We start from the raw sequence: 15,813 nt of genomic DNA, 5'->3' as shown, positions 1-15,813 counted from the left end.
TGCTGGTCTGATCTGTAAAAAAGGCACAATAGTGTTCCGCTTTGCTGGACCAACAAGAGGTGTGGTGGGTCCTAACGCATCCTGCACTAGCTCTCTGTATTACTTACAACAAAACTACTGTCTTCTTACTTTTTTTTTTTTTTTTTCCCAAGTACAGCTTCAGCAGGTATAGAGGCAGATGCATTAGTCTGAACCTATAAAGAATGCCACTGATATCATAGGCACCATTCTTGTGCTTATAGATGTACTTAATTTTCCACCCAAGCGAAGTATTGAGAATGTTCAGTGTTGAAATAGAACCCTATGCTGTCAAAACCTTTTCCTCCAGCCCAACAAACATGTTCCTCAGCTTCTCTATTAACTGCAGTGTGAAAAGAGAATTAAGAATGTTTTGCACTGCTCAGCAAAATGAAAATTCACAAGGTTAGCATTTATCACCATGAATGAATTGTAATTTAAAAAAAAAAAAAACAGTTTGTTTGCAGTTGGCATCTGAGCCAAGCACTGGAGAAAGCTGTGTGAATGAATCTTCTATTTTACGTAATTTGTAGCTCTAGAGATTACTCAGACTGGATCCTTCTTAAACAAAACACTTCATGGTTAATTAGGAATGCTGCCTAAATAAAGCTAGCAAGACCGGAATGAAATGCAAAGTGACAGGGGAAGAATAATCTGCAAGTGAGAAAGAAATTCTTGTTTCTTTCACAATTCAGAGTTGTGCACCTTCTCATGGTGATAGTTTCCTTTTGTGTTTGTCCCACAGAGGTAATGGCAGTGACTTGCACTTCCCAGATTTTGCTTAGAACCAGCCAAGGAAGAGAAGCCTCAACCTCATCTCTTTCCACACAGCAGTGTCATGCCCTAACCACTGTGCAATTTCTCATCTGGGAAGGTGAAGTGCAGAGGACAGAATTGCTCAGGTCAAATGCCATTAGCAGCTTTTCACTTGCGTGAAACTGAAAATCTGGGCACAATTTTAACCTGAATGATAGGAAACACTAGCTTCCTTAACACACTAGCACAGAGTGCGTTTATGTAATGCTGCTAGATTCTGCCCGAAGCCTGATGCAAAACAGAAACAAACAAATTAACCCCATATGGCGACATTTTTTGAAAATGCTTTACTTTGGTTTTGTTTCTTTCAAATACTCTTGGAATGTAATCTAAACTATCAAGCTCTCTTTACTGGTAAAACCACAGGATCTATTTCAAAAATTCAGGACTGGACCTGTATGATAACTACAAAACCTTACTTTATGGTGTTCTTCAAAAAAATAGGACTAAAATAGGTGGTTTCACTTTTGACTTTGAAACTGTCTTGAGAAAGTGAGGATAAGAAACAGAAGTCTTGAGTTCCTAAGGTTTTAACCTGAAGTCTGCTAGATCCAAAAAACTTTACATCACTGTAGTTTTACAGGGATATAATCTAAAATTTTGAATGAGTGCATCAGGTTCCTATCCTAAAAATTTTCTAATTTGGATGGCTAAGTTTAGACACCCCAAAATTGACAATCAGGGCATTTACTACAGTTATAGGCTTCTGTGGTTGCTGATTGACTTTCAGTGCTTTGAACAACTGACTTCATGTTCCTAGCCTTTGAAGCATCTAGAATTATAGGTGATGTATAAAAATATGGGAAGCAATATTTAACAATGGCTACAAGAATCTCATATTAGGGCCCTGTCAGTAAACATCTTTAACTTAATTCACGTAAAAAAAACCAAACAAACAAACAAAAAAAGAAAACAAACAAACAAAAAAAAACAGTCTAAACCTCTCTAGTAGTCAAAAGACTGACTTACCTTTAAAAGACTCTAGTATACATTGCCAGGCTTATTACAACAAAACATCATCAAAAAATCAACCCCCTAACTGTAACAGATATCACAAAAAAAGCCCAGCCCAAACATCTCCCTATAACAGCAGAAAAACCCTTTGAGTGGTCGGGACTTTGTAAAAATCACAACATATAAATAACATGGGAAGAATTTGCTTCAAAGAGCTAGCAACATCTTTGTAACAATCCACTGACTTTCAGCTCCTAGAGGTAAAACTATATATAAAAATACATACCAGGTCAAAAATTCTCAACTAACTCTAGATAAGTGGATCTTGGCACAGAGCCAGTGCAATGCAGAAATACCAGCTGAGATCCTGGAATTAGCACAGCTGCATTAACGTGGCATTATGGCCAGGCTAATTAGTCCTATTAGTGGCACATTGCATGTTGTGGCTTAGACCCCCAGTTTACAGAGGCATGTCTGAGCATCTTACCCCATAGGCCTGAATATTTTCACTGGCACTCTTCAGTGGGAAATATTCCTATTAGAACTTCCTTGAATACTCTCATGTCAATACATGTAATGTATTAATGAGGAATGTGGTGAGATAGCTTTACCAATTTCTGTCAGCCATTTGGCAACAGCTCCATAAATTTCATCAAGAATAAGTATCACAATGAGGTTAATGATGACAGCAGTTGCGGTCACTGTCACTCGAATATTTGACCTGGTTGTCTCATTTGTGCTGAATGACAAAGCTGCTGCTGTAGTAATTCGGTATACGATCACACCAAACACTGCTGAAAATGTCAGCATAATCTGCAAAGAAATGTACAGATTGGTTAGTTTAAGTATGATACTAGTGTTATACTAGCGTTTAACAGAAACATTGATTTATATGTTGGGTTTGTTCCATGACTTGGCGCTGTGTGGTTATTTCCTCAAGCAACACAATAATAACGGGATAATCACATTAAAATCTGAGAATTCAAAACTGTCTATCAGGGACATAATAAAGCAAATGGCTGCAGAGTTATGAGTTGGCATAAGAAGTCCTGAAAAAGTGCATTTCCTCTGCAGATAAAGCTTCACACATTATCCATGCAGTAGTGGTGAAACTCAGGTGTCTCGAGTTCAAATGCAGATTAAAAGTCAAGATCTTTTACCTGGCAATAGGTTCTGATGGCTTGGACTGAAGGGTCTACATGTATGTGCAGCCAAGGAAATAGTCACTGCAGAAGTGCCACTTTATTTTCTCATATCAGTTCTGTTTGTGTAACTAGTGCCACAAATTAAAACATATAAATGTTTCCCTTACTATTATTGTTTTAAGATAAAGATGGGTTATGAGAGCTTCACTTTACATTTCTGTCCCAGAAATCAGGTGATGTCCTGAGGTCCTTCAGGGGCTAGTTTTGTCCCATGAAATGAGAAAAGTCAGCCCTGTTACTAGAGGTCGGGTTCCCACAAGATGAATTTGAATTTCCCAGGGCTGTGTGTTCTGGTTCAAAATAAATAATTAAATAAATGAAGTGAAATGGTAATAAAAAGTAGCCAACTTTCATAGCCATAGCAGGAAAGAGGGAGCAGGTATATTTTTCCCTTCCATTTTTGCCTTTGGCAAGAATTCCAGTGTGCATTCATTATTTTAAGTAAAACATCTTGAGGTCCTCAGATGAAAGAGACTACCTAAATGTGAAAGATTAGACCAATGTAATTATTTCAGTGGGCCTAGGGGCCAAGATTCACAGCATGGGTTTAACAAAATTTAACAGTTCATTTTAATGACCCAGCAATGCTTTATTGAACCTTTGCATACGGGGGAGGTTGTCTTATGAATGGTACTATAACAGAAGAACAAGAACAAGAGTCAGAGTTATATTACAGGTTGAAGAAGAAACCTAGGCACATTTTGTTTTGATAGCGAAATAGTACACATTAAAAATATATATATATATTTGGAGAAACTTCTGGAGATATCTGGTAGAATTCACAAATAGTTTTTGTGAGAAAACTGTAATAAGACATTAAATCTAATAAAATAACTTATTTTGCCTTTTTTAAATAAATGTTTCATTAATTTTAAATGAAATATAGATCACTGGTGAGTTTTTGCATTGTGCTAATATTTTTCATTTAAATTCTGGTGTAAAGAAAAAAAAAGAAAAAAAAAAAGAACCTGAACATGAAACACTTTGAATGAAAGCATTTCAAATGGCATAAAGTATTATTTCCTTTCCTCTTTGAATGAAAGCATTTCAAATGGCATAAAGTATTATTTCCTTTCCTCTTGTAGTTTTCTTTGTGTTGAGAAAGCTGTTTCTGTTTTTTCCTGCCTATTTTTCTCGTTATCTCTACCAAACATACAAATGAAATATACTATCTGCTCAGCTCTCACTGTGACAGAAGTGGTGCAGGGACCCAAAGATCAGAACTATTACCTAACTTTCCCACTATTTGTTCACAACAGTTGAAGGTAATGTCCCCAGTAATGAGAGAAAACAAAACAGCATCACCTGGCACTAATCTAATTCACCTTTCACCTCTGGAGTCACCTCTGGAGTCACACTTTTTTATTATTATTATTTTAATTTTATTTTGGGTCACAGATTCCTTCTTATTAATCACTTTCCAAATATTGTTTTTTTCTTTCTCTTTCTCCTGTGGATTTTTTTGACATTTTCACTCTTTTGGTGGAAAAGCAAAACCAGCAAAGTAAGATCAAATGTATCATTCTGGTATTGCAAAAGCACTAGGGCATCAGAAACTCCTCAGTTGCCTAGATGTTTTTTAACATACACTTAGGTACAGATGGAAAAATACTCCTTTAGATCCTTCATTATCTGTGCATCCTGCAACAAAAGAGAATTGAGGGAAACTTGTAGGACCTCACAGTAACTGAGAGCATTGCTCTCACTCCCCCAGACAGGCACTGAGGGAGGGGTTCCTGTATCTTCACAGAATTCATCCCGTTCCTGAAAATATATCTCTTACCCAAATTCCCTATGAGAAAGACACCGTTCAGGTACCTATTTGGGGTTTTGTCGTAGCTGTCAGTTTTCCCTCTGGCCAGTTCTCTCCCTTACTATGGCAGACAGCTTCTTCACAAAATATTTAAACTTATTCTGTCAAAGACTGAATTGCTTAGAAACAGATGTGAAAATTGGCTGCGGAAAAGGTCACCTACTGAGCCTGGTATGAATGAGGACAAACAGGAAAGTATACTAGCTCTGAGAAGGAAGCCATAAAACCCTGTGGGCTAGACTGATACCTTCATCCAAGTAGGATAACAATTTAATGTCCGAACAATTCTTTGGCTCCCCAGTGGGACTATTCCAGAGTCAAGTATTATGCCATGTGGGAAGGAATAGGACAGTAGGGTTCAAAAGAAGGAACAGGATGAACTCTTCTGCCATGACACTAATTCGTTTTCTTCCTTATTCTGATTGAGCCAAACACAAGGAACACAAAGAAAGGCTCCATGCCATCCCACTCTTTTGCAGCAGCTACCAACGTTTTTATCACATACTCAGAAATCTTTACTGCAACATGTACCTTCTAAGTGTAGAGTTTATAAACTGTGACATATTTTATTACTAATGACTTACAAGCCGAAGTTGTTTATGGCCATCTTGTCCTAGAGTCCCTGCTACCATCTGTCTTACTGGGCAAATTCACAAAAAAGATTTGTGAACTTCTATTCTAAAATCTCTTCAAAAGAGATTGCTTAAATCAATGCAGTCAGCTGAGACTTGTTGTACTTCTGAGTACAGCAAAAGAACTCTGACCAGATTTTAAAATATCTGTAAGCATGTAAAATAATAATATAAACAGGAGTGGAGACCGATTGGGCAAGAGAACCAAACCCATCATTTTTTCTCAACCTGCCCTTTTAAAGAAACAAACAGCATACCTAGCTGAGAAAAGCAAGGATGGAAAAACAAATAGAGTTCTGCTTGAAAGGATATTCTGCTTGAAAAGGGAGTTAAAAAGTGCACAAAATATAAAATAAAGAGAAAAGTCTTAAGGTAAGAAAAACACTAGCACCTTCAAGAATTATCAGGGAAACAATCGTATGTAAAGTTGGGAGAGAGAGGGGCAGAACATGACAACATTGTTCTATTGCAGTGTAGGCATCTTTATGGAAAATATCTGTGGATTTGTCTGCGATATCCCATTGGCCTGGAAAAGATGGAGTTAAATATTTAGCAATCACTTCTGCAGCACTGAAAATTGCAACATATTTGTGTGTGTGCATGTGCATATCTGTTCCTAAGCCTCCTGTGCCTATGTGGAATATATGTGCACACTCATATATAAATGCAAGATTTCATCATTTATATCTATGTAGTGCTCACCGCCAAAAATACTAGTCTGTGTGAATAATAACACAGACATTGGTGAGATATATTTACTTTCGTATATCACAGTATCACAGTATCACAGATTTCTAGGTTGGAAGAGACCTCAAGATCATCGAGTCCAACCTCTGACCTAACACTAAGTACTCCACTAAACCATATCGCTAAGCTCTACATCTAAACGTCTTTTAAAGACCTCCAGGGATGGTGACTCCACCACCTCCCTGGGCAGCCCGTTCCAATGCTTAATAACCCTTTCGGTAAAGAAGTACTTCCTAACATCCAACCTAAAACTCCCCTGGCGCAACTTTCGCCCATTCCCCCTCGTCCTGTCACCAGGCACGTAGGAGAACAGACCAACCCCCACCTCTTTACAGCCTCCTTTAAGGTAACTGTAGAGAGCGATAAGGTCGCCCCTGAGCCTCCTCTTCTCCAGGCTGAACAAGCCCAGCTCCCTCAGCCGCTCCTCGTAAGACTTGTTCTCCAGACCCCTCACCAGCTTGGTCGCCCTTCTCTGGACTCGCTCGAGCACGTCCATGTCCTTCCTGTAGCGAGGGGCCCAAAACTGAACACAGTACTCAAGGTGCGGCCTCAGCAGAGCTGAGTACAGGGGCGCAATCACTTCCCTAGACCTGCTGGCCACACTGCTTCTTATACAGGCCAGGATGCTGTTGGCCTTCTTGGCCACCTGAGCACACTGCTGGCTCATATTCAGCCGACTATCAACCAGTACTCCCAGGTCCTTCTCGGCCAGGCAGCTTTCCAGCCACTCATCTCCCAGCCTGTAGCTCTGCTTGGGGTTGTTGCGCCCCAGGTGCAGGACCCGGCACTTGGCCTTGTTGAACTTCATACAGTATGCAATTCTATTGCACAAGCTGACAGCAAACTTTTCGTCTGGCTTTTCCAATCACTGTTTAACTAATCTAACAGAAAAAAAGTAAGGTCACATGCACTAAAGAGCAGATCGTAAGCTTCACATGTGAGAGTGGAGCTGGCTCTCCCTCACCAAGAATTGACTTGAATTTCCTGCATGGTTTATAAGTTTTCTACTGCAGGTGCTTATGTCTTACTAATGCTCAACATATTCTAGAAAAATGATTGCGGACACCATTACAAATGGTGAAAGCCAGCAGAGTTCCTCTAGTCACTATCAAGAACTAAAGAACTGGAGCTCTACATTTCACCTTTATAACTCTCTCTGAAATGTTGCAGTAAGCAGTGGCAGTAATACATAAGCTATGACTCAGGAAAGCACTTTAAGCTCATGCTTAAGGGAGACTTTAACATGGTTAAAGTTGAGAGAACCACGTAAGCACTCTACCTGCAAAAGAATGACTTGTTAAAGTTAAATCAGGTCTATATGCTTAGTTCTAACCTGTATTACGATTTTGCTGGTAACATTTGAACTGGTTTTGAGACTTTAACGCTCAGAACTTGTAACTTTTCCATTTTGATGCTTTTTCTTCTTGTTCTTTTTCTTCATTAGCCAAAAAAAGAAAACATTTTACAGAAATAAGCATGATATTCCAATGATTCTAATCCAGATAAGTGAAAACATGCACAAAAATTAAGGTTTATGATAAAATGCAAACAATTTTCAGTTATTTGTGCAGAGAAGAAAAATACCCTGCTTTAAGCAAGGTCCCAGATAATGCCAGTCAGAAGTTCTGCCTAAAAAGCAAATGTTTGCTGTGGCCTTAGGAAGACAACAGTCATTCAAAATTTTGTAAACATGTGCAAATGTGTATGAGTGATATACCTAGTATGTACATAAAATATACCTACCCTACTACACATACATAGTATCATAGAATCATTTAGGTTGGAAAAGACCTCTAAGATCATCTAGTCCAACCTAGCACTGCCATGTCAACCATTAAACCGCGTCACTAAGCTCTATATTTACATGTTTTTTGAAGACCTCCAGAGATGGTGATTTAAACACTTCATCGGACAGCCAATGCTTCACAACCCTTTCAGTGGATAATTTTTTCCTAATATCCAACCTAAACCTGCCCTGGCACAACTTGAGGCTATTTCCTCTTGTCCTTTCACTTGTTACTTGGGAGAAGAGACTGACTGCCACCTCACTACAACCTTTGAGGTAGTTGTAGAGAGTGACAAGGTCTCCAATGGGCCTTCTTTTCTACAGGCTAAACGACCCCAGCTCCCTCACCACTCGTAAGTCTTGTTCCCTAGACCCTTAACCAGCTTTGTTGCCCTTCTTTGGGCATGGTCCAGTACCTTAATATCTTTCTTGTAGTGAGGGGCCCAAAAATTAACACAGTATTCAGGGTATGGCCTCACCAGAGCTGAGTACAGGAGACAATCACTTCCCTAGTCCTTTATACATTATATATATACACACACATATACATATACATATTTATAAATATGCAGGCATGAATTTGGCTTGAATATGATCATAAAATAACAGAAAAAGAAATTAAATACTCACAGGATATGTGTTGTAGTATATGTGAAGTATAGTAAATTAGAAATACAAAGAATTAAGTATTTTTTAAAAAATTAGTCCCTGAGTAAGTTTCTCAGGTCATAGGTTCATGTGGTACAAACAGACACATTTCACTGCCATTTTATACTGCCTCTGGATGTGAACACATGCTTTCATTCAGTAATTTCTATATCTAGAAGGATAATGGGATCCTTGACAAAGTAATGTAAGGCTTATCAGGCAGGCTTTCCTGTTGCTGCTTACAAAGTCTAGCAGCTTGCTGATGTGTTTGTTTATAGTCTGTTAAAAATTTCTCTAGGAGAATGGTGTCCACACTTTATAGTAGCCTGACCTGCCCACTTTATTCTTGTTTCCAGAATGCCATAGTCTTCCATGACTACAGTATAGTCCATCACTGCACATGTGTTGGACAAATACTTCACAGCAGAATGTTTATTTCACCTATACATCACTTGTTCAGTAGGCTTAATGCTTCTAAATATCAGTCTCACAGAACATACTGAGTACTGTTCATGCAAAAAAATACAGAGTGGGCTTCCGTTTATCAGGTAATGGAGGATGGAGCAGAAGCTCTGTGGAGAGGTGGCATCTAGCAATAAGATGCTGTCATTACAGCAAGTCATCTAGCCAACAGTCCTCCCATAAGCAGTCTTTGGAAAAAGAGGATAAAGCTGGAGATAGACTTTGAACTCTATGAATCTTCCTGGTAGGAGACATATTTCTCATGAAATGTAGGATATTACTGTAGCTTTCTGCAGATTTTTAACATCTTTGAGAGCATTAATTCAAGATTGAACTCAAGAAGCTCATCACAAAGTTTCTCACACCTAATAAATCTAGAGATATACAGATTATCTTACCATGAAGAAAATCAGTCCACAGTTTGCTGCATATCCAGGTATACGATCATTCCAAGTCAGTTTGTCCTTTTCATCCTGTGACAAAACACAAAGATAAAGTAACGAATTTTACGGAACTGTGCAAGAGGAAATATTAGAGTTAGTAAGATCTGTTAGTGAAAAAAATGTTTCTCAATTCCAGTACTCCTGTTATAGAACTGAAGATAATTATAAGATTTAGAACACTGCTATTTTAAGTTGAGAAAAAGAGAGGGTAAAATGGTAAATAAGACTATAAAGAAAATGTCTGAAAAATCCCTCCCCCCCCCAAAAAAAAAAAAAACTAACTATGATTTCAGTATTTGAAAAAATGTATCCAAGTGTTTCTAAATTTCATAGTATTGGGATTAAGCCCTTAAGATACAACCATTCATTTTAAATTCCTTCTTGCAAAACTTCAGAAGAATAGTCCTCAACAGAAATCATAAAAAGAATCCTTATGACCATAAAACACAGATTTTTGTCTAATGGCTACATTAGCTGAATGTGGCCACTAAGGTCATTCTTGCAATGACATTCCAATCTTTCTCCTGGTACTTGGTGTATAGAATAGAAAAATTACAAAGGCACAGCTCCTCTGTAATTTTTGCTACCAACCTTGTTTTCTTCATGTGCAAATGACATCTCTCTCTTTATTGAATAATTTAAAGCAACTATGATCAGTAAAATATGGTATGCTTTTACCCTTCCTACAACTATTCAACCCCATCTCTCTCAATGTGCACATCTAAAGAAGACATTCGAAAATGGATTTATATAAGAAATACAATTCCTTCCTCTCAAAATAGGGTTCTTAAAATAATAAGAAGGCCATTACTTTGTTTAAACTAAACTAAATTTATATAATCAAATTAACTAAGGACTCAGAGCGATCTGCTGTTTGCATTTCTGTGATAGACCATTGCTATCCCATGGACTCTATTTACACTGGAGTTAACCCAGAGTTGTTCTGAATTTAAATTAATTTAAATCGGATTAAAGTTCAGGTCAAAAGTTTCAAATAAACTATTTCTACTGTGTGATTGTCCTCAGATAAAAATAAAAATCTAGGAATATTATGTCTCTGTAAAAAGCTTTCCCAAAGTACCAATAGTACAGCGTTATATTCTAATTAGAGAAATGTACTCATAGATTTTCTCATGGAGTTTACTGAAATGTGGAATTAGGCTGAAGACATGCTACACAACCATTACCACTTTGATGGTACCTAAAGCAAGTGAGAAGTAGTGTTGTTCAGCACGCCCTCTTCTCAGCTCAACTGTTCAGACAAATTAAGCATGTATCCTTTGGGAGGATGCTGGCAGGACAAGATCATAGCAACGCCAAGCAGAAGCATCAATAATTTGGCCCAATGTATGGAGTAAATAAAGACTACATACAGAACTAATGGAGTCCACCATTTAGCTGGAAGGCTACTTTAAAAAGAATTTCTGTTAAAGCACAGATGCATTTCATTTCATTTTGGCATCTACCACTCAGCAATTATACAGGACATAGCGAAGTTCTGAGTTACTATACACTTTGACTGGGGCTAAGGGCCAATATGTCTAACAATTTCACTAGGGGAAAAACACTAGCGAAGCAAAACTGGAAAATGAGTTGATATTAGCCAAAATGGTTAAAAGAAGAAAAAAAAAATCTTTTATACCCATACAGAAGTAGAAGGAGAAAATTGTGATTTATGCAAAAGGGCCAGGAAGAGCCAAAAAAAAATATCAAAGAAAACTAACTCAAAAATCTCTCTAGCAGTAGGAATTTTGGAGAATGAGAAATCATAATATTAAGCTCAAGTATTCACATATCATGAATTGTGCTCCCCAAATCATGAGTGGCAAAATGGCTAAAGTTTTCATGCTTTTTGTTTGGTTGGTTGGTTGGTTTTGTTTTCCTTGCTCAATATATCTGGTGATGCAAGACATTTACTGTAGTTTGAAACAGACAGGGTACCGACATGATCTACTGACTTTCCAAGTCAAGAAAAACATCACATGCTGAAAGACTCCTGATAATATCTCAGCCTTTTGGAATACCTTAAGAAGCAGTTGCCTATTATGAAAAAATAAATAGCCAAAACCTCTGTTTGTCCTATTTGCTCCTCCTATGGTGTTTTTTTTTTTCTTTTTTTTCTTTTTTTCTAAGTAATACAAACCTGGATAGATGCAGGAAGGAAGGAGAAAAACTAGGGAAACAGAAATGATTGGTAAGTACTTTTAGAGATGAGAATCAGAAGCTAAAGTGTGCCTAACCCTGCATTTTTAAGTATTAAGAGACATTAGGATTAACCCAGCTAAGGGTCCAAACATCAGATCTGTCTAAGGACTCCAATTATTAGACTGTATGTTCTCAGAAAAGTGCTAGGTGTACAGACACTTAGCACCACCATTCATTTTGGAAACCCTAGGTTTAACATCTGAATACTTGTTTTAAATAAATCTCTGGTTTCCAAAAGCACTTTGTTCCTGATATGTTCAATAAAATAAATTCCTGGAATAAAAATTTAAAAGGATAACTAACTCTTTATATTTTAATTTATTACTGGAAATAACTAAATGGAATATGATTGCATCCCATAGATACTGCCTTGCTGAACATGAAGAAAATAGTCCTTTCTCTTTTGGGGAATTGACATAGGTTGGCTGCCCACACTCCTCAACAAAATGGGGGGATAAAGTAAGATGAAAAAGCCTGTAGGTTGAGATAAATACAGGGAGATCACTTGTCAGGTACCATTACAGCAAAGCAGAGTAGACTTGGGGAAAATTAATTCAATTTATCATCAGTTAAAATAGACTTGGATGGTGCAAAACAAAGACAAAACTAGAAACATCACCCCTCCACCCTTCTTCCCAGGATCATCTTCATTCTTGACTCCTCTACATGTCTCTCCAAGTGGTGCAGGGAGGATGTGAAAAGGGGACTATGGGATCCATCCATAACAGCTCCTCTCTGCTGCTCCTTCCTCCTCACACTTTCTCCCTTCTCCAGTGTGGGATCATCCCATGGGCTGAAACTACTTCAGGAAACAGCCACCTGCTTCAGCAGGGTATTTTCCACAGTTTGCAGTTCAGTTATCTGATGTGGCGTGGTCCTTTCCACAAACTACAACATAATACCTGCTCCAGAAATCTCCAATCCAGTGGCTGGAGCACCTTCTCTGCCTCTGTCTTCTCTCAGTTTAGTGCTCACAGAGCTATTTATTGTATATATATACATATATTTCACTCTCTATCCTCTGCCTTTGTAGCATTTTACCTTTTCCTAAAAACATTCTCTCTGATGTGCCAAGAATTTGGCTGATGGCCTCATCTGTCTCCTGTTGTAGCTGTGTTAGAAGAGGCTGAAACCAGCTATGTCCAGTAAGAGGCCACCTCTGCAGCGCCCCACTGCCAACACATTGACACCTATGTCCAGTACATCTATGACATTGGTGCAACAGCATAAGGAATGTTATATTTGCTTCTGAATACTGAGCAAGGCAATGCAGATAGAATAGAGTTCTCATTCAGAGTGGAATGAAAGACACTGAAAGTGTTTTCCCAGTCTCTTCTTGTAACAGAGGACACAAAGGTGGAAATGAGGAAGAAGGGTGGGTGTAAATGACAAAGTACAAGTAGATAAAGGAAGAGAAGGTCAGTATACCACCTGGTCAGCTTTCTCTTTCATGCATGTGCTTTATAAATCTTATACAACATTTTCATGAGTTTGCCATTCTGTATAGCATCAAGACAAAGGGAGAAATGAACATGTCTGAGTTATAAAGGCATTATGAGAAGTAAGAAAAAGCTGGGTGAAAATATTGAGTTACTTAGCATGCAGGGCAGAAATTGCAATACCAAACTCTGAAATTTTGATCATGTAGTAGGCAGCAGAATGTTACTTTCTGTTATAGCTCTTGCAAAGAAATCCAACTCTGTAAATTCACTTGGTATTTTATATTACACCTGATTCTACTCTCTGGCAATAGTGCCATCTAGCCGTTAAAAGACTGTACTGTGAATTATCAAGAACACCTTGTCTGCAATCAGTGTTACACTTAAACATTGCAGCTAGTAACTATGTTTTATTCTAAACTCGTTGAATTTATTAGTAGATTTCTCATAGGATATGGCACATATCCCATTCTAGTGAATAACATTAATTACAGAATATTTCTTGGATTTAGACAGGGGCAGAAAAGTTTACCTGAAGGTTAATGAAAACTCATCCAAATAGGCAAGTTATCTATTTGGAGCAGTTCAAGAGGTGGATATAATTGCTGACATAACACTTTGAAACTGATCACTCAGGTAAAAATCTCAGTGGCAGATATGTCACACTGGCACATTACCCAAGGGAAACTCTATTGCAGGGAAATATTTACATGAAGACAGAAAACTTTTTAACGCAGATTATAGTTCTGTGGTAAGCAAGACAAGCCAATAGATAAATTTAAAAATCTTTCCACCAGATTCTTTGAATACAATGCTCTATTTGCAGTTGTATTCGAGCACTATCTAGGTTTTGCAGGATGATTTATATGCTTATGAGTTACCTAACTTGGCTAGGATCCAACATGTGCAGCTCTGCATCCTCAGGTGGGCCTCTGAGCTGTGGAAGCCTGGAAATATACTGCACTTGGACAACACCAAGGAGCTTTGCAAAACTAGTTCTATGTTTCTCTGTGAATCAGACCACAGCCAGTTTGCTCAGATCACAACTCTTTCAGTTATTTATTTATATTTTCCCACAAGAGAACACCTCCTCAAAACAGGTGTTTCTAACCATCAGCCATGCCAGCTCACTCCACACTCAGGGAGTAAAGCAACATACGTTATTTCTTCTGCATCCTGCTTAGTTACTCTAGTTTTGCAGTTCAGGCAGTTCACTCAATTGCACCTGGGCAACCCGAATGACTTCACTGGACTTACGCAAGGTTGCAGTAGTTGAGTGGAACTCAATAAAAGATACTCAGGGAAGAACAAAATCCAGGACACCTCTCTCTTGGCTTCATAAGATCTTGAATAGCCAGAAAGAGTAAAATGCTGTAAAATTATATTTCTGATGACAAAATCCAGAAGTTCATCTCTAAGTACACCCAGGAAGCATCAAACAAATAAATGCCATTTTTATATCTGCACTTTTCTTAGTAGAAACAAAACATTTAAAAGGTGTAAAAATAAATAAATAAATAAATAAATAAATAAAGTGTCAAAATGAGCATTTAGTAATAAGAACTGTGGCATCAAATACAGTCCTTAGAGTCATAGGATCATTTAGTTTAGAAAAGACCTCTCAGATCATCATGTCCAACTGTTAACCTAGCACTGCCAAGTGTACCACTAAACTGTGTCCCTAAGCACCACATCTACACATCTTTTACATACCTCCAGGGATGGCAACTCAACCACTTCCCTGGACAGCCTATTCCAATTCTGCACAACCTTTTCAGTGAAGAATATTTTTCCTAATATCCAGCCTAAGACTCCCCTGGCACAACTTGAGGCCATTTACACTTGTCCTATTGCTTTTGGCATGGGAGAAGAAACCATCTTCCACCTCACTACAACCTCCTTGAGGAAGTTGTAGAGAGTGATAAGGTCTCCCGTGGGCCTAGTTTTCTCCAGGCTAAACAACCCCAACTCTCTCAACCACTCTTCATAAGACTTGTTCTCTAGACCCTTCACCAGCTTTGTTGCCCTTCTATGGACATGTTCCAGCACCTTGATGTCCTTCTTGTACTGAGGGGCCCAAATTTTAGCACTGTATTCAGGGTGCTGAGTACAGAGGGACAATCACTTCCCTAGTCCTGCTGGCCACACTGTTTCTGATACAAGCCAGGATGTTGTTGGCCTTCTTGGTCACCTGATCAAGTAGATCAACACTTGCACACCACTTGGTGTCATCTGCAAAGACCCAGGCACCCAGATAGCTTTTTACCCAGAAAGTGTACTCCCATCCTAGCTGTGAGTAGCCAGTTTCTCCAGGAGAATGCTGGGGGAAACAGTATCAAAAGCTGTACCGAAGTCCAGGTAGACAACATCCACAGCTTTTTCCTCATCTACAAAGTGCGTCACCTTGTCATAGAAGAAGATAGGGTTAGTCAAACAGCCTTCTGTAAAACCATGCTGACTGGGCCTGGTCACCTGGTTGTCCTGTGCGTGACGTGTGATGGTGCTCAAGATAATCAGCTCCATGGGCTCCCCCAGCACCGAGGTCAGACTTACAGGCCTGTAGTTTCCTGGATCTTCCTTCTGGCCCTTCTTGTAGAAGGGCATCACAGTTGTTATCTGCCAGTCAACTGGGACCTCCCTGATAG

At 38.6% G+C, this 15,813-nt stretch overlaps 1 protein-coding gene across 1 annotated transcript in view; it reads right to left on the bottom strand.

Moving 5' to 3' along the window:
• Positions 1-15,813, bottom strand: part of ANO2 (anoctamin 2) — a 204,411-nt gene that overhangs the window by 35,196 nt on the left and 153,402 nt on the right. Inside the window, exons 15-16 of the mRNA XM_048046752.2 lie at positions 9,480-9,554; positions 2,400-2,601 (exon numbers count right to left, since the gene is read on the bottom strand). Coding sequence (XP_047902709.2) covers positions 2,400-2,601; positions 9,480-9,554 — 277 coding nt within the window. The remainder of the gene's footprint in view (positions 1-2,399; positions 2,602-9,479; positions 9,555-15,813) is intronic.

Source organism: Anser cygnoides, chromosome 1 (assembly GCF_040182565.1).
Source record: "Anser cygnoides isolate HZ-2024a breed goose chromosome 1, Taihu_goose_T2T_genome, whole genome shotgun sequence".
In the NCBI taxonomy this organism is placed as follows: domain Eukaryota; kingdom Metazoa; phylum Chordata; class Aves; order Anseriformes; family Anatidae; genus Anser; species Anser cygnoides.
Note: the sequence above shows the minus strand (reverse complement) of the source record. Positions and strands in the feature narration are given on the sequence as shown.